This window comes from Morone saxatilis, unplaced genomic scaffold (genome assembly GCF_004916995.1).
Source record: "Morone saxatilis isolate NCDOM2014 unplaced genomic scaffold, NCSU_SB_2.0 Contig12, whole genome shotgun sequence".
NCBI classification, from domain to species: domain Eukaryota; kingdom Metazoa; phylum Chordata; class Actinopteri; family Moronidae; genus Morone; species Morone saxatilis.
In genome coordinates, this window is record NW_023339674.1 from 18,500,983 (window position 1) to 18,523,668 (window position 22,686).

At 39.8% G+C, this 22,686-nt stretch overlaps 1 protein-coding gene across 2 annotated transcripts in view; it reads left to right on the top strand.

Annotated features, from left to right (window-relative positions):
* Positions 1-22,686, top strand: part of polrmt (polymerase (RNA) mitochondrial (DNA directed)) — a 48,890-nt gene that overhangs the window by 8,414 nt on the left and 17,790 nt on the right. For both annotated transcript variants that reach the window (XM_035653056.1, XM_035653058.1), the window contains exons 5-15: positions 5,399-5,594; positions 8,298-8,447; positions 10,200-10,361; positions 10,875-11,045; positions 12,566-12,805; positions 14,116-14,895; positions 15,216-15,338; positions 17,194-17,316; positions 18,108-18,287; positions 19,370-19,456; positions 21,187-21,300. In XM_035653056.1, the coding sequence (XP_035508949.1) occupies positions 5,399-5,594; positions 8,298-8,447; positions 10,200-10,361; positions 10,875-11,045; positions 12,566-12,805; positions 14,116-14,895; positions 15,216-15,338; positions 17,194-17,316; positions 18,108-18,287; positions 19,370-19,456; positions 21,187-21,300 (2,326 nt within the window). The remainder of the gene's footprint in view (positions 1-5,398; positions 5,595-8,297; positions 8,448-10,199; positions 10,362-10,874; positions 11,046-12,565; positions 12,806-14,115; positions 14,896-15,215; positions 15,339-17,193; positions 17,317-18,107; positions 18,288-19,369; positions 19,457-21,186; positions 21,301-22,686) is intronic.

Below are 22,686 nucleotides of genomic sequence, written 5' to 3' on the forward strand. Positions count from 1 at the left end.
GAATGTGTGTCAGCGAAATAAGAATTTATTTTGACAAACCAGAGTTTTGGATTGGTTGGAACAGTGGAAACTAAGGAAAGATGGTTTTTGGTGTGAGTTTTTATTTTATTTTTGTCCTTCTATGAATGAAGGCTACGTTGTTCATGATTATATGCAAGGTTACATTTTGGTCTACGGGACTCTTGGTTGAGACGCCATATTGGATTTATTTCTAGTGTAAACAAAAAGGGTCTATTTTCTGTAGGGACTTTTTCCATGAAGTTCGAAAACAATTTTGCCTGTGAATGGCAAAAAACAAGTTAGTTTTAGTTGACATTACAGCGCACTTTGCTCGCATTGACATCTTGCTCAGTACCCATTAGGGGTTTATTTTGAGATAAACCAGGGAGTTGCGTGATGTTGTTGGAACAGTGGAAAGACAACAAAGGCACTGTTTGGTGGAGTTTATTTTGTTTCCGTCAAGATTTAATGAAGTGTGTTTTATTGAGCCTGCTAAGCGTAAAATGAGTGCTTTTTTAAACAGTCAGGCCATAGCTTCTTGCTCATTTGTTTTAGTCTGAGGATGCAGGTGCCGCTAATGCGAACATCTAGTCTGAAAGTCATACACAGCCCACCTTTAAAAACACCACACCACTAAGTTACAATAAAAACAACTCTGAAACATTACACATTTTATCAGGTGCTACAGATGATGAAAACCATCGCCATACGTCACGTGTGTGTATGCATACCTCAGGACCGTGATGACACGGTGTTTTTCGGCGCATTGGTGCATATTTGTCATGGAAAAATTCCAGCTGCTCTGGCATGGTTGAAGCTTTGACGGATCGGTAAAACTGGAAGCCTTGCTGAACTCAATGTTCAACAAATTGCAATTCAAATGGAGACAGAATTTTCAATTAGGGTCAAAATGGAACAAGACGGACGACCTCATCCAAATATGGCCATGGATAATTAAACAAATCCAACATGCGGTTGATGTCAACCAGCCCCCTCAATACAATAGACAACTGGGCAGCAGATGAAACACGCCAATTAATAAGCCACCCACGGTTGAAAAGAGTAGTGATAACTGCTTGGTTTGCTTTTAAATAGTAAACAGTGTTCATGACGCAGACATGTTCAAATTCGACTTGTATTTCACTTAGCGTATTGCGACCTGGAGACCCACAGCTCATACCTGGAACCTGATTGGAACCAGAATTTTGGATTGGGACCCGAGCCCGCACTCGGGTCTGGCTAAAGTTTGTTAAAGACCACCATACAGTGTTGCCATAGCTTGGACTGGGTGAGGTTGGAAAATCATAATATTTCCTGCTAATCATCTTTTACATCTATATGCGCATGCGTGTTACGCTACAATATTCATAATCACATACTAAGTTTAAACGCACTATTATCCATTAAATCAAATGTGTACCTAGTATTTTATTGGAACAAAGACTGATTGTTAAAAATCTATGAAAGAAATCAAATTGACAGAATCAGACATGAACTGTGATCCGCATGATTATCATAAGACAGCATGTGAATTTTTTTCCCAGTAGAATTTATGCAGGATGGATGAAGCGGAATAATATTGACGGATTACTGTGCAATACCATTGCTCAGCTAGTGGAAGGTGAGCGGTTGAGTCTTGGCCAACTTTAGGATACAGGCGAGATTGTCTGACTCTAAAAGACATGGAAGCATGTTTAAAAAAAATTTAGATCAGTGCTTTGCCTCCTGCTGCTCTCAGGTATTTGAAGTGGCAAGAAGCCCCTGTAAGGCATGCTACTCAACTTCAAATATGCATGAATCACACATAACACATGCAAGCAGCACAAACTGATTCCAAGTTCCTTCTTAATACTTAATGCATTGGCGGTCCTAAAGTGGAATTCAGTCAGCATTAGGAGGAAGTTCAAAGTTGCCTTATGGCGTTCTTTTATTTAGGTCTTCAGAACAAATGTGGGATTGGATTGAATCTTCTTGGTACGTAGTTGATGGACCAAATACGCGTGGCAAGAAATATAAAGACGCCTCCGATACTTACATTTCCCTGTGGTGCCACCTAACTTAATGTAAATCACCAGGTGTAATGTCTTTTTATCATAATTCTTTTCATGCCTTAGGGCAAAAGCTGCATGCCAACGACAATTGACCTATCTCTTTATACATGAGGAGGAGATTTTGGATTGCCCATAGTTGTGATCAGAGGGGAAGCTTAATGCATTTTACCAACCACATCGTAATTTCGGTGTGTAGGTTTTCTTGGAAGATATTCTGACAAGATGAAGCAAGGAAAAAAAATCTTGCTTAGAGCCCTAACTACATGTTACCATGAAAGAATTTGAAGAGTCGTTTATAGGCCACGTGCAGGTAATGCTACAAACAGTTAACTAGTGCAGCTCCATGTCAACCTTCATCAAAATCTCAAACGCTGCCTGTTGGATGTTTGTTCTTGAAAAAAACAGAAAAGGACGAATTAAAACTATTACAAACAGCTCATGCAGCCGCCAGAAATGGGGTCTTGTTTTGAAGCTCAAATAATTGGCACTTGCTAACCTGCTTGGCATACACACTTCTGGTTCTTCGCGGGCGGGGGGCCGGCGTGTGCAATATTGGCTTCAAAACAACAGACCATTCTTCTGCATGAGCTGTTTGTAATAGTTTTATTGTCTTGTTTTGTGTTGTTTATCAAGAACAGAATCCACAGGCACGTTTGAGATTTTTGATGAAGGTTGACATGGAGCTGCAGCTAGTTAACTTTTGTACAGTTACTGCACGTGGCTAACCACGAGCTCTTCAAATCCTTTCATGGTGGTAGTACAATGTTAGTTCAGGCTCTAACAAGATTTTTCTTGCTTCATCTTGTCAGAAATCATTTCCAGAAAACCGTAACACACCGAGAATACGATGCTGGGTTGGGGTAACAATGCATTTAAGGACTTCCTCTGATCCGACAAACTATGGCATCCATGGTTCTCCTCCTCGATCTATAAAAGAGTAGTCATGTCGGTTGGCGTGCAGCTTTTGCCCTAAGCACTGAAAGGACGATTATGATAAAAGAACATTACATTATTAATTAAGTACGGCTGCACACAGGGAAATGTAATTATGCTGAGGTTATATTCTGCACGGTATTTGGTCGCTCACTTACGTACCAAGAAATTCAAAATCCAATCCCATTTGTCTGAAGATAAATAAAAAGAACGCCATAAGCACACTGTCTGATTCTCCTAATGCTGACTGAATTACTTTAGGGAGCGCATGCATTTAAAGTATTAGAAGGAACTGGAATAGTTTCTGTGCTTGCATGTGTGTATGTGTGAATCATGCATATTCTGAGGTGAGTACAGCTTACAAGGGGTCTCCACTTTCAAATACCTGGGAGAGCAGCATGGAGGCAAAGCCACTGATCTATTAAACACTGCTTCAGTGTCTTTTAGAGTCAAGGACAATTCGCCGGTGGTATTCTACAAGTTGCAGACTCAACGCTCACTTCACTAGCTGACAATAGGTAGTTGCACAGTAATTTCAAGTATTATTTGTTTCATCCATCCTGGCCATAAATTCTACCTCTGGGGAAAAAATTCACACTGCTGTCTTTATGATGTTATCTATGATCCACAGTTCATGGTCTGATTCTGTTCAATTTGGATTTTTTCATAGATTTTAGGAACAATAGTTTGTTCCAATGAAAGATAGCTAGGGTGTACAACATTTGATTTAATGGGGATAATAGGTGCGTTTAACTGCATCCCCGTGTGACCTGAGTTGATTATGAATATCTGCTACGTAACACCATTCGGCATAGTAGATGTCAAAGATGATTGGACAGAAATATTATATGTTTTCCAAATCACCCAGTCCAAGGCTAATGGCAGACCACTGTATGGTGCGTCTTTCAACAAACTTTACCAGACCTGAGTCGGGGGCTGGGTCCCAATCCAAATTCTGTCCAGATCAGGTCAGGTATAGCTGTGGGTCTCAGGGTCCAACTACGCTCAAGTGAATACAAGGTCGATTCTTGAACATGTTGCTGCGTCGAATGACACTGTTACTATTTAAACAAACAACAGTTATCACTACTCGTTTTCCAACCGTGGGTGCTTATTATTGGTGGGTTTCATCTGCTTGCCGAGTGTCTATTGTATTACGCTGGTTGAATCAACCGCATGTTGGATTTGCGTGGTTAATTATCGCATGGGCATATTTTGGATGAATCGAGTGACCTAGAGCTCATGTAACAACAAAATTTTATCCTCGGTAACGGAGAGTGTCTAGAGGTTCTCATTGTGTGAATATCAAGCGATATTTGAGCTAAGAAACACTCTAGTAGTTCATGAGTACATATGAGCGAGTATCACGTCGATAGTGAGTAGAATGAGCTGCACCACAAGTCTCGACAGCTATCGGACACGTAGATTGCTAAGTTTGCCACGTACCAGCAATCGACTGAAGAGAATGTCTATATAAACGGACAAGAAGACGAAAAGCAAGATGGTGTCTCAGTAGAATGCTTGGACATTTTTCACCAACGGCCAAAATATAGTCTGAGCGACAATGCGAACCTGTAGCAATCATCCCACAGTGGCCATATGCACGGCGCCTATACTATCATCTATACATAACCAATAAGTCTATACACAGGGACAAGTGATCTGTTATCAACGGATGTATCGGATCTCTAGTGCCTCGTTACACATCAGAGGCATACCGAAGGTCCATTATATTAAGTCAACCTGAACCATGCATGCACAACTAAGAACTGAGTTGAGAATATCAGTTCAGTGCTAGTCTACTTCAGATATTTAAGCATAATATAATACTTAAGATATTATCGTGGGTAGTTAGGTCCAGTATCTCTAGTACACACAGTTGCTCTGCTGCTACTGTACTACTGAGTCTACAAGACAGTCTCTCTATGAGGAATTCGTCAGCACATCTACTCTCAGATTATATAGGGCTGATAGAAACATTGCTATGACCACCAGGGTGCCAGGTGGTGTCATAATGTTATGGCTGATCACATTGCTGTTGGGAATGAATTGCAAAGCATGTACCATTTCTGCCTTTGTCCTTTGCAGGTATCACATAGAGTGTTAGGATACAGTACATGTCACAGTAATGTATTGAACCCCCTTAATATTATGTGTTTGACAGCTTAACCAGATCCTGTCTGATCTGTTTACTCCTACTATAACAATGCCCATTGATTAGGGTATTGGCAATTCTTACTCATAGGGTCACTGCAGAGAACTGGACAGCTTGTTTCTATTCCAAATCCAATAACTAAGATTTAAAAACCAGAAATCTTAGAAGCTGCCACTAGCATCCCCAGGTCCCCACAGATATAACATGGCTGAAACCTGCTTAAGGGACAATAAAAAACCGACTGTCTTTTTATATCCAGATGCCTGAACCAGATGAAGAAAAATGACGTGTCTGTGGACGATGTGTTCAGCCAATGTGTGTTCCGGCAAGATGAGGGAGACATGGTGCTAAAGGCCGTGCGTATCGTCCAGCCCGACTACCAGCCCAACTGCCAGCCCCATTCCCTCAACAAAAACGAGTACTCCTCACCACTCGTTAAGGACTTCTATGCACAGGTATCACAGGATAGCTTTGACCTACGTACCACATAGGTTGAGACTATTAGCTAATTTTATTGAAATTCAAATATAATTGTTTTGTAATGCAGTAACCATCAATTGAGACATAACAACAGTGATAACTGTCACTGTTGTTTTGTCTCAATTGATCTTATAAATACAGATCTCTTAGATCTTGATTTTGCAATGTTTGCTATTATTGTGAAGTACAAACTGTTAAGGTTATTTCACTTGCAAGATTTCTGTAGTAGCTTGAAGTGGTAATAATAATAATGGTAATAATGTTTTTTTTCTAGACTTAAACTTTCATTGTTGCATGGATATTTAATGTGAAATACTTAAAATTTGAAATTACGTTTTTAGGTGCTATAATTGGTACATTTGAATGTCATCAGCATATGGATTGAAAATGTGTGACAATGTGAGATGTATTAGCAGAGAAATATCAGTGGACCTGGCAGTAATCCTTGTTTGCAAAAGTTAACTATAAGTGAAGCATTCAGAGATGCATGGGCTTTAACATGCAGGCTTTCTTTAATTCACAGAAAATAGACATCATAACCAAGATGATGTACATCTAAGTGTTGGCTGCTTGTCTTCATGCTTCAGTCCTAATGTAAATCCTATGGATGTAACAGTGTCTACTACATGCTAATCTTTGGATGGTAGATGTTTGTTGTAATTGGCAAATTTTATACCCCACTTTGTATTGCTTTAAAAGGTGATGTAAAAAAAAAAGCACCAATTTAAATGTAAAGCTAAAAAGCATTGTAGAAAGGACTTAAGGAAATTTATTTAAGTTAATCTAAGTGCACTCGCATTAATATATAACTATACAAATAAGAGGTTTTTTTTAAGGCTGAGTCTTGTGGATGTTTTGAGAGTCAAAGCACCAGAGAGCTGGGAAAGCTGTCAGAAGGCTCCAGCGTGACTACGAAAGATTTGATTGTCACCCCTTCACAGCCAGACAGGCACTGGTCTATTTATAGTGAGCCAACTCTCCTTTCTAATGGGTCCTCTGCTTTCCTTGCCTCTCCTCCTCTCACCTCTCCTCCCTTTTTCCCATCTCCCTTCCCCTTCTGATTGTCACATGATTCATTAACAGCTTTTTGTTCAATTGCAGTATTTTTAGCCCCATTATTTGCACCACATTCACTGTGGTCTTATTCTGAGTAACATATTTTTGGCCTGTGTGTGATGGCCGCAGTCAGCAGGTTGTGTATTTTATCTTACGAGTGTATGTTAAACAATGCTGCTTAGTGAAATGTGAGGCAGATCAAACCTGACTGCTCCATTACTGTTGTAACTTTGACTAACTAATGGTTATCTGACTATGCCTGTGACTTTTTGGCAGGTTGATTTAATGAAAGGCTGTCCAAATAACTGGTCCACTAGATAACAGAGGAGCAGACTGGAAGGTCTCTGGAGGCTTTTGAATGTGTTAGCAGCAGACACACAATCTAATTAGAATATTGTTTGTTGGTGTGAGATGGAATTTTGATTAAGTTGATGCTCGTACAGAATGCAGTTTGATCTGGTTTCAACTTGTCATCAGAGATTTCATGATATTTTATCATTTGATCATTATTATCATCTGAAAACTGGCTGGCCTATATGTGTGCCCCCGGCTTTTTTTTGTTTTCATCACAACACTAAAATTAGTTTGTATTGTCCTCAGTCTCCTGGTCAAATCTTGTTAATCCATCTAGTGAATGCATTGTGAGCTTCACACAATAGAGATAGGAAGGAAAAACAGTATTATAGGTTTGGAAATTTGAAATTTTTCAGTTTTATGAAGTATTCAAATAAGTTCACACAGCTGCATGTGAACAATATCTCCTTTTATATAGAGATTTTTACTTTGTACAAGCTGCAAGTTCGTACTTTCAAAACTATTGTGCCAGCACGTTTTTCACTAGCTATCTATTGATTTTACACCATTCTACTAATAATGAGGTGTTTGCTTCTTTCTTGGCTCGTATATTGTTCTGAAGTTGTAATATAATACAAGACCTGCCTGGTGAGCAATTTATGCGCCACGCTACCTTAAGCTTTACTCTCGATGCTGTCCATGCTACATCTCTCTGAGGCCTGATTCACAGTCCATCTTATCTGCTGTCAATGAGCTAATAAAGGTTCTTACTGCCGGACTACATCCACTCATGCCTACAACCTCTCTATGATGTGCACAGATAATGTCCTGCGCTCTTATTGCCTTGGCAAGGTCACCATCTCTTTTAACGGTAATTGACTTTTAAGCCCTGTTGCTTAGTTGGTCACCCTGTTAGTGCAACCCACTTTGATCTGACAGGATGTAAGACTACTGGCACTGCATCAAGGGGTTTGATGCTCATCAGCATTTGTAAGTAACACAGATGTAACCAACAATCATCTGAAACAATCCTGCTATTCAGTGTTCAGTTGAATGCTGAAAATAATAAACTGGCAACAATTAACTAACAATTAAAAAATTCTTTCTTTTTCTAATTGATCGTCTCAGGCAAAGCTTATCCCCAGGTTGTATACTACAAACTTCTAGAAAGGAAGTTCAGGATTATTAAGGTCAGGATTTGTCGATCTCCCTTTGTGGAGAGGTTAAGCAAAAGGCAAGGAAGTCCCCCAATGTCATACAGTATGAAGCAGTCATAATTTCTATGTTATTGTCTTTGTCTCTGTTGTGTGCTTGTGTATGTGTTTTAGAAGGGAGACTACAAGTACCCCAAACTGGACTTAACCCAGAAGGAGCTTCAGAAGCGTTTCAAACGTCAGCTCAGCATCGAACAAGCCTGCACTATCACCATCGAGTCTGTGGAGACTTCCAAGCCTGTCACTGAAAACATAGTCAAAATGGTAAATAAACCCACCTGTTGCCTGTTTTTATCTTTAATCACACCCACAATACACTACACTGCTCAAAGTGTCCATTTATAGTTATGTGATGCTGAAAATCTGCAAATATTTTCAAACATGGTATGTTATAAAATGGAGTTGATAATAAAAGGTGGTTAAGTTAAACTTGAAGAAAATATTATGCTCTCCAAGTACCACCATTAGTGTAGGCCCACCCTACTCAGCTACGGATATATATATATATATACACATATAGATATATAGATATATATAGATAGATCTATATACATTTCTCAACCTTCTGCTAAATCCAACGTCCTAACTCCAAATGTAAAATACATACTGTAGAGGGTGCATTTATCTTGTCAGCTTGGTTTGTTTGGAGTAATTATATTAATATAACACCATTTAAGTGGTGATGATGCGATGATGCATTGACGCATGCATTGAAATACTTCTTCTATCTAAGGTTTTCCATTGTCTCCAAGAATAAAGTTACTCTGATATAAACTTTGAAATGATATGCATTTAGGCCTGACAGGTTAGAGGAAGAAACATATTCCTGTGGTGTGCCTTCTTTCCAACTCTGGCATTTACAGTCCAGCCTGGCTCGTCTGCCTCTGCAGATGGGCTACGTGGGAAGTGAGCAGGCTGAGAGTCCCTGGTGGTCAGGAAGCATTTACAGACAGGCAGGGCAGAATAATAATGTATTGTAATGGAGGCCTCTGGAGAGAACGCAGAGTCACCTCTCCATCCACAATCCAGACTATCTCTCTGCTTCAGTCAGACTGGGTAAAACTCTTCAACTGAAGAGTGAAAATGAACACATACACACAGTCGTGCACAGAACATACATATAACCACAATACCTCCACAGGCACAAGTATTTACATGAACAAAAGTGCTCACCCATCTACGGATTCTCATTTTCCATTATTGAGTTAGTTGTTTCATGTCAGTCACAAATTGTATTATAATGCACCAAGTAAAGTGATGTAGTACGTAGGCTCCAGGCTTAAATTAAGTTTTCTCCCACGTTCAAAAAACATTAGATCAACACATGTACCAAAGTGTGAGAGCACAGTACGGTCTTGGTTTAAATTGGTTTAAAAAGGAAGATAATCATCATGTGGCTTAAAGATACTAAGGTCTCTTTTCCCTTGTGACTGTAGGTAAAAACAGCTCATTCTAAGGTAATAAAAAACAAAATTCTTATATTCAGGGGATTATAAACTAATGAAAAAAATATCTATTAATTTTTTTATTCTATTTCTGTAAATAGATCCACCCTAAATGTTACAGACTCGACCTTTAAACTTGACCATACTGGAATGCGAATAATAATTTATCAATGATAAATTACGTTCCTCCCAACAAAACCTTAATAATAAACCAAGACAACCAAGACAAGAAAGTAGAATACGTTTTTCCTTTCCATTTTAGTCTTAGATGAATAAGTCTGTGGCCTAGTTGCGTTTGTCTCAGAAGGATAGTCTGTTTTCTCCCCCGTCATCTGGAGGCAAACAAGCCTAACCATCAAATGGAATGTATGCTTATGTTGCACGATACTGTATGTCCAGTGAGAGGTGGCTCCATCTACGGCTTCACAATTTATAATGACTTTCCATCTGGTTCATGCAGTATGTGATAAACAAGGATTGCAGCAGGATTGTTTGTTTCATTGGACACATTATTGATGGGTTTCCTGCTGGCAGTGACTGTTTAAGATGGATGGATGTGTTGTCCTTTTAGAGGGGGCACCTGGCCAATCACTTGGCAATGTGGCACAAGATCCTCCTTCAGGCCCTCAGGGAGAGCAGGAAGAACCTGGTCCACAACACGGACATCCGGTTTAGCGTTTATCCCTATCTCTGTCTGCTGGAGGATGAAGAGTATGTTGACATCATGATACAGGTAATACAAACCACCTAACCCAGCCTAGCACTCTATGAAATGCCATAAATCTAGGCTTTAACAATGACGTGTCAACGTTACGATAAAGTGAAGCTCTCGTCAATCAAATCTCTTTGACTCAAACATTATAATAATGGTGTGTAGTGATGTCACTGTTACCCTCCTTTGTTTTCTCGACACTGCTGTTGTGCAATATGACCCAACCAATCTGGGAAACCACAAAACACTAATCAAGTGTCTTGACAGTGACAACCGCTGCTAAAGCATCAGGCTTTATCTTTGGCAGCAAAGGAGAGCATGCTTTGATCAGATACCTTTGCTTCCAACATAGACAAATAGTATGTGACGTTAATTCTGAGCAGATGGGTTTCACTTTGATTTTCCCTCTGACTGAAGGATTTCTTTTTCATTAAATTGAATCCGATCTGGGAAATGATCTGCTTGTTGTTACAGAATTGTCATAAATGTTTTCTTGTTTTTGACCTTTTTAAAATGTGTCCTACTCTTGTCCAGACTATTGCCAAAATGCCTCTGAGTGGAGGTACACTGATGTATTTAGCTGCAGAGCTGGGCCAGAAGATCTACAGCAAGTATGCTGTGAAGCAGAAGCTACAAAATCACATAATGGATAAATTGGCCAACATTTACAACGATTACACAGAACTTCTGGCCAAAGATACCAAGGTACAGAATTCATCATGTTCCAGATGTCTTTCCATGTGTGTAATTCCATGTGTATATGTGTATGTGTTTATAACAAACCTATAAACAGATTATTTGTATGCAGTCCGTAGGGATTGCTTGGTGCCTACCATATTTATGTGATTTTTTTTTTTTTAATTGAAAAGATGCAAACACTGCCTCTCTGGGATATGGAACAAGCATGATATTTCAGAAAACATTAATGTATAGTTATGTTTTGTGTCATAAATTGAACAAAAAAAGTTTGGGCGCCCTAAGGGTTCTGCAGTCTCAGATTCTTTTTACTAGATCTCAGATCTTATTCAGCTCCTTAGGCATGAGTTGTCATGAGGAAATGTCAGTTGGTGCTAATTTCACATCTTTACAAATACTCTGACCATGGGTTCCTCTAAGTAGCTGTGTGAAATTTTAAAGGTTTTTTTATATATATATTTTTGGGGGCTTTTATTCCCTTTAATCGTGGAGTCGAACCCATTGCAGCAACTGCACTGCAGCAAGGACTCAGCCTTGTAAATTAAGTTTTTGATACCCACAATGCAGAGGATGGCTTGGCTACATATTTATTTATATACAAGAAAACCTTACCTGCATTCACATCATAAAATCCAAAGTCAGAAGTATGCAACAGAACATCTACAAAAGCCTGATGCATTTCGAAAAGTGCTTGTTGACTGATGAAGTTAAAGTAGAACTCTTTGTCCACAATCAGCAACAGTATGTTTGGAGAGAAAAGCGAGGTGCATTTCATGAAAAGAACCCCTTGCCAACCGATAAGCATGTGGGTGGATCTATCAGCCAGTGCCGTGCTTTGTGACTGTGTTTACCACCTCATTGACATGCTATTCATTATTTTTTGGTGGAATAAATGACTGCTTTTCCTCAATGGGATTTCATAGCCAGTGTCACTGACTCAGTTTTCCACCAGTGTTTTGATGGTTTTGGTACACTGGGGAAAAAAGCTTATGTCATCAAGACTATAATAAGCAGGAGCTCATTATACTGCAGTAGTTAGTTATACTAGAAGGTAGTTAAGGTGTTTGTTTTATGCAAGTTATTTTACACGTAGCCTTTGTAGTTCAAATGTATGCTATATTTATTTATGCTTATATTTGTTGTTGTTATGACACAAAACAGTAACTTCTTACTTGTTTGTCTGGGTTCTCACTACACATTTCTATTTTCTTGCTCCCATTTTGAAGGATAAACACCATAAATGTCAACTCAGGTCTATCTTATTTATACAGTATGGACTACTATCACATCCCTAAAGAAAAACAGATGGCTATGGCTAATCTGTGGCTTTTCCGGTATTTATCATATTTCCTGAAACATAACAGCTATGGTTTGATTAGATCATAAAAACAGTGCTTGTTTGATTCGTTATTTTAGGTCTCAATATTAAAATGGACTTCTAAGGGTCTCTCGCACATGTTGACATGCCTTGCACCGTAGCGGGTTGTGATGATTTATTTGTGTTTTTAACTCCATTCTGCTCCCTCTAGGTGTACAATGACCTTCCCAGGGAGCGTTGGTGTAAGCTTGAGATGGAGAACTTTGCAGGACCCACGCTGCAGGCAGGAGAGACCAATTGGCCATACATAGTAACAGTGGAGCTGGGCACTTTCCTCGTGAATATCATGGTCAAGAACCTTAAAATTAACTGCGACATCCTAAACCCGTCGCACAGCAGGAAGCTCATCCCCATCCTCTACCACATGTACACCTTCCGAAGCACACGACAGGTACAGTAGATGCTCAGTTCTTTCCAAGTGTTCACTTGGTATATTCCAGCAGAATAGTTGGCTACCTTAGAGTTGGTAGCGATTATGCTAAAGTGGTCTTGCCAAATAGACAGGGATTTGATAACCTGGTAACAGGATTCCTGAGCATTAACCCAGAGCAAAAAAGATCCTTTCAACTGATATTTATGTGGAAAAATGGTCAAGGATTATACTTAAAGAGATCTCCTGGAAACCAACATTGAGAAAAAGATTCAAAATAAAACACAGTGGCCTATTCATTATGAGAACCCTCCATCAATCAAATCATATTGTCATATCCTGTTTGACTTTGAAAATTACACATAAGTCTCATTAAAAAATTTAACAGGTACAGTTTAAGTAGTTGTAGAGTTGACATTTTCATTAATAAGGAAAGATTCAAAGTGAAGCAAAAACAAAGGAAATACCTGAAAACACTTGACCTTCACTTTGGACTGTATGTCCCTCTAAAGCCTATTACCCTACACGTTTGTGAACCTGCCTGTCCAGTGTGGAAGACCAAAGAGTGTGAATTATAAAACCATTTCCCCCTTGTGTGAGTTGGCGAGGGAACAGTTGAGTAAGATGAATAGGTTCCAGGCTAATCCCTTTTTTAGTGTCCCCTTAATTGGCTCGCTGATTTACTGCCATGGGACCCTGCAGGAGGGTGAGCCGACCGTGTCGGGGGAGAGGCGCAAGGAGAGAAAGAGAATTGTGAACTTTTGGACTTGATGGACTTTGACAGTAGGGCATACTGTTGCAGAATTCTGTCTCCCCCCCTCGCCTTTTCTTTTCTCTTATTCCCCCCCTCCCCTTTCTCTCTCTTTGGAGGTTAGCCCATCAGGGGAGCATCCTAATGATTTTACAGCGCAGCATGACAGTCTGACTCATGCAAGCAATGCTGAGGTGTTTTATTTTTTTGTCAGCTTACTGTATTTTTTCTTATCATGGTCTTTATGTCCAGTCCCACATGCTGTAAGTGTGAGTTAGAACTAAGACACAATAACTGTTTCACATCAAAGCCATGACTTCATCCCTAGTGTGCTGCACTGACTCCTGACCAGGGTTTTAAGTAATTAAATAAAGAAATGCGTGTCATCCACTCTCTCAACCCCCTTCCTGTCTGTCTTCGGCTGCCCTATCCAATAAAGGGGAAAAGCTCAAAAAACAATACTGCTATGAAACTGTTAGCGTCCTTAAATTTGGTCTGTTTGAAACATTTGTCACTTTTTTAAGAGCAAATTTGTTTGTGACTGTTCTTTTAAGATTTCCTATGATGTTTCACCCTCCAGATCGGCTTTATCAAGCCCCACCCCATACTGTCTCACATTCAGCAGGAGGCCATGCAGACCACATTGACCTTTGACTCGAATGTGATGCCAATGCTGTGTCCTCCTGTCCCATGGTGTTCTGTCAAGTTTGGAGCCTACCTGTTGACACCAACCAAACTGATGCGCGCAATGGAAGGGGCCACACAACACGAAAAGTTGTTGGAGAAGAGTCAGAACCTCCATCCAGTCCTGGACTCTCTTAACCAGCTGGGCAACTGTGCCTGGAAGATCAACAAACCTGTGTTGGATATTATTATCTCAATCTTCAATGATCGGGGCTGTGAAAATTTAGACATCCCTCCTCCTCTGTCAGAGGCCCCCAAAGTAACCTATTCCTTTGATCCCACTCATACTGTTGCTGAAAAAGTCCGCTTCAGGCAGGACATGATTGAAGCCAAAAAGAAAACCAGTGAAATGCACAGCATGCGTATGGATGCTCTATATAAACTCTCCATTGCCAACCACCTGCGAGATGAGATCTTCTGGTTCCCTCACAACATGGACTTCCGGGGACGTACCTACCCCTGTCCTCCGTACTTGAATCACCTAGGAAGTGATGTCACACGGGCCATCCTTCTGTTTGCAGAGGGGAAGCCTCTCGGTCCAAAGGGCCTGGACTGGCTAAAGATCCACTTAGTCAATCTGACAGGACTGAAGAAGAATAGCTCACTACAGGGACGGCTGGAGTATGCCAGCACTATTATGGAGGACATACTGGACTCTGCTGACAACCCTCTCAATGTCAGTTTGTCTTTATTGCTCTTTCCTGTTCATTGATAGCTTAGTCCAACCATACATTCATAGCATAGCATAGCATTCATAGCATTCAAGAATTTCTTGTAAGAACTACTAAGTTTTGAAGTATGCACAATTTCATTTTGCATTTTGCTACTATTTTAGATTTCTAAAATATGCAGATTATAACATAACCCCTGTCTTTCTTACTGGGGGAATGGTCACTTTAAGCAGTAACAAAATCTGAAAGGGATCAAAAAAGGGCACATGAATATCTGTCAAAACAAAAAAGGAAAGTGCGTTGTGCTTGTGTTTGTCTTCATCAGGGTGGGAAGTGGTGGATGAATGCAGATGAGCCTTGGCAGGCTTTGGCCTGCTGCATGGAGATAGCCAATGCTGTGAGATCTCCTGATCCGACACAGTTCATCTCTCATTTTCCTGTTCACCAGGTACCATGAAACACTTGAAATAATTATTCATCTGAGTTGCATTGCAGTTTGAGTGCCAGGTTTAAATTCCTACCAGTATGTTCTTTAATAAGACATTAGTCGCAAACCAAAAATGCAAAGGTAACTTTATTGTTCTTAACTTAGATGAAACACATAAGATGATTATAAGATTATTCTTAGCAATTTACTCATCTAACAAAACCCTAGGCCAATCATAGTTCCAGTTTATAGCGTGTGCCATTCAGTTATGTTTTATAGTGCTCTTTTCAGAGGGCACATCAAAGTTAACAAGGCAAGACCTCTCCCCAGCCATTTGAGGCCTTTTTATATTATCTGCCATAAACCTGTAGCTCTAGTCTGACCAACCAGACCACAGCTTCAGCTACCCTGTACAGAGATCTGGCTAATAAGCCCTGGCCTTATCTTATAAACCCAAGCACCAAGAAAATCTTCTATTCTATCTAGTGTCAGTGTTGAGTGTTTATTTATTTACTGCAATATGTAGCCCACTAACTTTTCAACCTTATGTCAGGAATTCAGTAATTTATGGGTTTATGCATAACCTATGACCGTTAAAGTAAAGCAGCACTGTCTACTCCTCAGGCATTTGTTAATTGGCTTGTTATAATGTAGCTTTTATTTGGCTACTGATAAAATGTCTCTCATTTATTTATGTAGTGAGCTAATACACATTTCATATTTCCTTTGAATGATTAATGTTGATTATAGCAAACAAATTACTGCAAATTCCCTTAACACGCCAATAAAGTAGTAATGCAAGTAGCAATCATTTTCCTGATTCCAGGCTTAAGCATATTCAGAAGAATAAGACAAAAGAAAAAGCATTAGAAAAAATGCAGTGTAATCAATGTGGCTAAACATATTTAGCTCTTCATCGCAGCTGCAAGGTTTTAATTAAGTACAGCTTTGAATTTAAACCTGCTTAGGTGACTGTAGATGAAGATTAGCCTTATGGCTAAATCTGTCACATTTAAATCAAATTGATGTTAATTAATGTGTACTATACCTGATAAAATAAATGAATAAAGAAAAGGAAAGAATCTAAATAGCTCAAATGAGTCAATTTATGTGAGAGACTTTTAACTGCAGTTGCAGAACTTAAGAAGAAGACAGAAGGCCTGCTGCTCTTCTACATAACACAGATGCTATAGCTTAAACATAGGGCTCATATAGACATAACAGAGAGACAATGAAACGACAAGTTGTGCAGTTGGCAGTGACGTTGCGAACTTCACTGCAATATTTATATTAAGCTTTTTTTATTTTGCCTTGTGAGCTGAATAAGGGGATGTTGCTGGTACCCAGATGCAGCTAATCTCATTTGAACTGGTCAGTCTGCTGGACAGCTTAAAACATTACCTTTTTGATTGTGACAATTAAACAAAAATCCAATATAAAATTCACCAATTATTTTTGAGTTAAGGGTGAATGGCGAATAATTTATTATAAGTTAATTGTGTACGTTCCTAGTTTCTTTCCTTTGTGTGTTGCTTTGAATGATGCAGTTAATTAAAAATGCTCATATACAGTTTGATAGTGTGACATTAAGTGCAAAATGTATTTTGTGGCTTAAATATGTTATAGAGCCTCAACCACATCTATTGAGCCAATGCTTATGTTGCCCCTTTTCCCTTGTGTCTGTTTTCTCTTTCTTCAGTTTCTTTGCTGTTCTTTCACTTCTACATTCTTTAAATCATCTGTTCTGTGTTGCTCATCCTTACCCTTTCACCCTATGCTACCCTCGCTCGTCCTGTGCTGAACCCTGTTATTCTGTCTACACATCTCCACATCACTGCTTTAATATTTCCTGTCCTTCTCTCCACCTCTCCTCCAGGACGGCTCCTGTAATGGTCTCCAGCATTATGCTGCTCTAGGCAGAGATGTTATTGGAGCCACGTCAGTCAACCTCATGCCCTGTGAGTTGCCACAGGATGTGTACAGTGGCGTAGCACAGCAGGTCAGCAGCAGTGGGATGTTTTTGGTTTGCGTTGTTTTGTTCCCTTCTTTGAACTGCATGGACTTGGAGAAACTGAATTGTGGTTGATTAATTGCAATGCGCGTTGCAGTTGCTCAGCTGTTAATATTCAAATGACTCACTATATCCCGTAGTGTGTGACAGACAGAGAGGAGAGGTGAGAGGAAACTGCCTCCCATATCCAAAAAACTCAAAGGACAAGTGTGCATACAATGCTATGAAAGGACCCAGCTTGCTGAGAATCTGTGTGTTTTTAAGCCAAAACAATTTGAAGCTGATTGCCGTGTACTGACATTTCAGTACAGGAGGAATCAGAGTGAGCTGAGGAAAAGACATATGTCCCAGGCTAAATCCTTCCAAGGGCAGTGACTGTAACTGCACAATATATTGTGGATTTGTGAGCTGTGGGGGGTGGGGTGGGGTGGGGTGACTGGAATGGAAGTGGACTGCAGTTTGCTGCAGGACTCTATCTCACTCTTGTGCTTTTTTCACCTCTGGGCATTATAGTTATTGTTAGATGATACTGCAGATTTTATCATGCTTGTGAAATAGCCATTCATTTTGATCATTTGGATATCTTGGTGTTTTGGACATTTGGTCACTTTGGGTTGTATAAAACTGTGACTGACAATTCAGCACTTCTGCCCTGATTATATGTATTTGGATTTGTGCGTAAGCATTAAAGTATTCTACAAAAGATGTTTTCAACAGAGGCTGTTTGGCATTTACATGTATGTCATGTAACGTTTCTATGTACCTATGACATGTTTCAGGTGGAGGAGTTGCGAGCAATCGATGCACAGAAAAATGTGACAGTAGCCAAAGTCCTGGAGGGCTTCATCAACAGGAAGGTGGTCAAACAGACCGTGATGACTGTGGTCTACGGGGTCACACGCCACGGGGGACGCCTCCAAATAGCGAAAAGACTGAAGGAGACTGATGAGTTCCCCAAGGTACAGTAGTAGTGGAGGGTGGTGGTGGTGGTGGTAGATGGGTGCTTCCCACTCCCTGTATACTGTTTTATTTTTAGTGTCGTATCAGTGTGGTATGACAGAGAGGCCTTTTAGCACCAGATCTCCTCTATAAAGGGCTCCCCTTGCACCTCAGGCCATACATTTTTACACACACGTTGAGCCCAGATGGACTCGTAATGAAGCACAAGGTCTTCTCTACTGAGGTCTATCCTCTTCGTAAATTATTGCTCCATTGTCTCCTGCATGTGCGTGAAGGCATTCATCACACCGGTGACAGTGACTGCATGCAATTTCAGCCTATTTCAACCTAAAGGGATTCCTGTAACGTCAACCTTGACATTCAGAGTCCCGCCACACCAGGTTACTCCAAGTGAGCTGCATGGAACAAATACAGTTTATTTTAATCAAGTTTATTTATGTATTATCTTATTACAGTGAAATAAGATATTGCATTGTTGTATCAGAGAATCCAGGACTGTAATACAACAGTACATATATTTGATATCTTGTGCACTATCACTGTCATTATCATGATCTATGTTTAGTTCAAAACCATTATACTTCATGGCAGGAGCATGGAAGTGTTAAATCTTCATATAGCTCTGTATAGTTTCTTCAAATAGTTGGAATTAATCTCATTGTGTAGATGTGATTTGCATGATCTTGCTGTCAGTGTATCCACCATCTCACAGCCGGAAGATTGTGCTAAATGACTTCTGCATAATGTCCCTAATTGTTTAAACAGGGAATTGGGGGGTAGTGTAATTGTGACTGATTACAAGAGGATGGATGGGACATTAGGGAAGCTCCTACTGAGGATCAAGATCATATCACTGTAATGATATGAGAAATATACCACTCTCATTCAATGCTGCAGCTTTTATCACTTATATTTGCATTAGACATTTAATCCCTAATGATAACTAAGTGAAAAAAACCAAAACAATCAATACTTTGTTTTAATTGAGAAAGGCAGTGGAGCAAAAAAAGGGTAGTGTGTGTGTGTGTGTGTGTGAGACTGTGCATAATAACAAAAGCATAATCGTGTGCTGTATTTCCAGGACCATGTATGGAATGCATCCAATTACCTGGTCCGTCTGGTCTTCAGTGGCTTAAAGGAGATGTTTACAGGAACCAGAGAGATCCAGGTGGGTTCATTACACATTCATAAAATCAAATACATATCATTTTTTTCATCTGACTAATATAAACTTACACTTGGGGCACTGTGTCATACTTTGAAAGCCCCTATAACCTATAGCCTATAGCCCAGTACAGAGTAATACCCATTTTATTGTATATGTCTGTAATTTCCTAGTAATTTCTGAGGAAGTTTCTTGAAAAGAACTTTGTAATTTGGTAGTAATTATAGGGAGGCAGTTAACACACTTACACTAAATTTATTCCAGTTCATTGTGAGTGTAACTGAGAGAGTATTTTAGTCGGTGCACAGCAGAGCAGCTAAACATGCAAAATTTGTCTATAGACAAAACATGTATATCAAGAATAAAGTTTCCAATAATCAATTCATATTAATTTTGAGTTAGATGAAACTGCTTTTCTCAAAGAAATTATATATATATGCTAGGACATATTTACACTAACTAAACTCATACTAAAATAATTTAAATAACACAACTCGGCCTCCATTTGTGTATTCCAGAAAACTTCAGAGGAAAGACCTGTAGAATAAAACATTAATCCAATTTCTTCTTACTAACCTACTCCTGCATATAGGATGTTACCTTATTTTTATTAATGACTAGTTTACTTCACTATTACCCAGACAACAGCACCCATTCATCACATGGACTTCATTTATAAATTTAGGACGTGCACCTGGTAGGGGATTGTACATTATCTCCACAGGCAGAGAGGAGTCTGGCGAGCAAATAGAAACACCACCCACCGCTGCTGTGTGTGTCCTTTGGGGAATGTGTGGGGACAGCCCAGTCTGAGATGAAAAATCCCCTTCCCATCATACCTTGGTACCTTGTGTGTGTGTGTGCACCTGCTGCTATTAAATAGGTCACATCCTCATCCACATCCTTGCCTTTCACAGCAGTGAGTTGAAGTATGAGTGAGCGAGAGGTAGCTGATCAATCCCCGGTGCTGTAATCCCTTACTTCTCCTGCGTTCTCTGTTCATTTCCCATTTATTCCGTCAACACTCAATACATTCCCTTCAAACTGTCCACTCTTCACTCTCCCCCTCTCTCTCTGCCTCTTATTGATCTATTGATTGATCAGTCAGTCTCTATAGCTATCTCACTAGCTAATCTCTCACTCCCTTTTCTTAGCTTTCATGCCTTTATTTCATTGTACCTGGGGATAAAAGCAAGGATCTGATGATGAATGGAGCAACTTTGAGGCAGGATGCTACCTCGAGTTGCTAGGACATATTTATCTTTCCTACGGCTCTCTGCATGTGTGAGGAGGCACTTGTGGGACATTAATAGGACTTCTATTCTTATAAACTGTGCCAGACACTTACACTAACATTGCTGTTGCACTTGCAATTTTTAGAGTAAGCAACAACTCCTCACCTGTTCCTCTGTAAGTTTGCAACAATTGTTTACCGCTCCAAGAAGTAGAACGGCAGACCTAAATGCATACATCATCTGTTGATGCTGGGGAGAGAAAGTTTCTATTTTCTGTTTGTTGTTCCAAATGCACCATAGTGTCTTGATTTTTATTAAATGCTCCACCCCATAGAATATGAAAACTTCATCACCCAACTGTCCGAAGTCACTGATCACTCAACTTAATTGCTCTGTTGTCCACATACACACACTTACAAACACAACAACAAATAAGAATGCCCTTAAATCCAGTGTGTGCCCTCACTTTACCTCTACCTCTGAACCCATGTGTTGCAGGATTGGCTTACAGCGAGCGCCAGGCTCATCTCCAAGTCTGGCCACACCGTGCAATGGATGACACCCCTGGGTTTACCCATCATTCAGCCCTACCACCAACCACGCAACCAAGTGGTAAGTCTCCTCCTAAGGCATGTGTGGTGGTACAGTTATAATAAAATGTATTTATCTCTGTGTAGGATTAATTGTTTGGACATACTCCACTTTCTGTCAGCCATTGCACTACAGAGCTTCTGCATGATTTCACACATAATTTCACACACATTTTCAAGGAGAGGTTTAAGTATTTGTGCTATTTCTGTAGCTGCTTTTGTAAATCTGGAATTCGAATTAATGTCAGTTGTAGCTGGGCTATTACCTCTTTGGCTTATCTTTATGCTATGCGCCACACCCACTCTTTGAATGTCCACCATAGTTTCTCACACCTAATGATAGACAGCTTAGCCAATTACAGGCCCGTCCTTAATTGTGTATTTTCAGAATTCACCAGTTGGCCTTTCGAAAGTTCTTCTCTTGTATCTTCACCTGTTTGTCGTGCTCCTCTTCTTTGTCTCACCCTTCACAACATTCTCGATACTTCCACAACTGACCTTTTCATAGCACCCACTGCATACACTTTTTAACTCACACAAGTACAACTATATACAGTACTCATTAATCTCTCTCTTGACACACCAAGAATAGAAACCCCTATGTGTACCAGCTTAGTGCAGTTGTGTAATGTGTTAGATTTGACCCATTATTGTCTTTTTGCTCTAATATTTGCATGAGGTAGTAAGGTGCTTTGGATCATTACTTTCACTATTATCATAATTCCACAGTGTAATTTCTACTCTTCAAATTTCATTGGACTTTGATGGAATTTCTGATGAAGCTGATAATAAATGAGGCTGGCCGATTAGCTTTGAGTCGGTTGGTTGGTTTTAAATTGGAGGCATGTAGTAGGCTTACACAAATATGCGCTGAATGAGTATTTATATACGAATATAAGAAGACTAAGAACGGCAGCTCTCCTAATAGCTGTCAACCTATAACAAGCTATAAATCTTAAAATTCAATGTTTTTATCCTCTGAGAACAAGCTGTTGTCCTTGCACAGCCAGCCTTCCTTCACTCACTGTGGTCTGGCAAGGCTCAAGGCTCAATAAGTATTTGCTTGAATTAGGGTCACTGCCAATCTGAATAGACCAAACTACTTTGCATGCAATTTGTCCAACCTTTTTTCAGCTGATTGATGATTGACAAGTGGTCTTCTGGGCTCACACGTGAACATGACTAGATGCATTCAGTACTCAGTGGACTTTCAGAAAGTGCTTCAGGATTTCTAAATGGGGGGGAAAAATGATGACTCTTCTGGTTGTAGCCCTGTGACAGACTGATGACCTTTCAGGGCTCAGCGGATTTCTTTTCTAGACTATCTCAAAGCAAAAAAGTGAGCTCTTGAGATATACTGTAGTCTGGCTTTGTGTTTAGTGTGTCCATAACCCATCCCTTTGTTTTG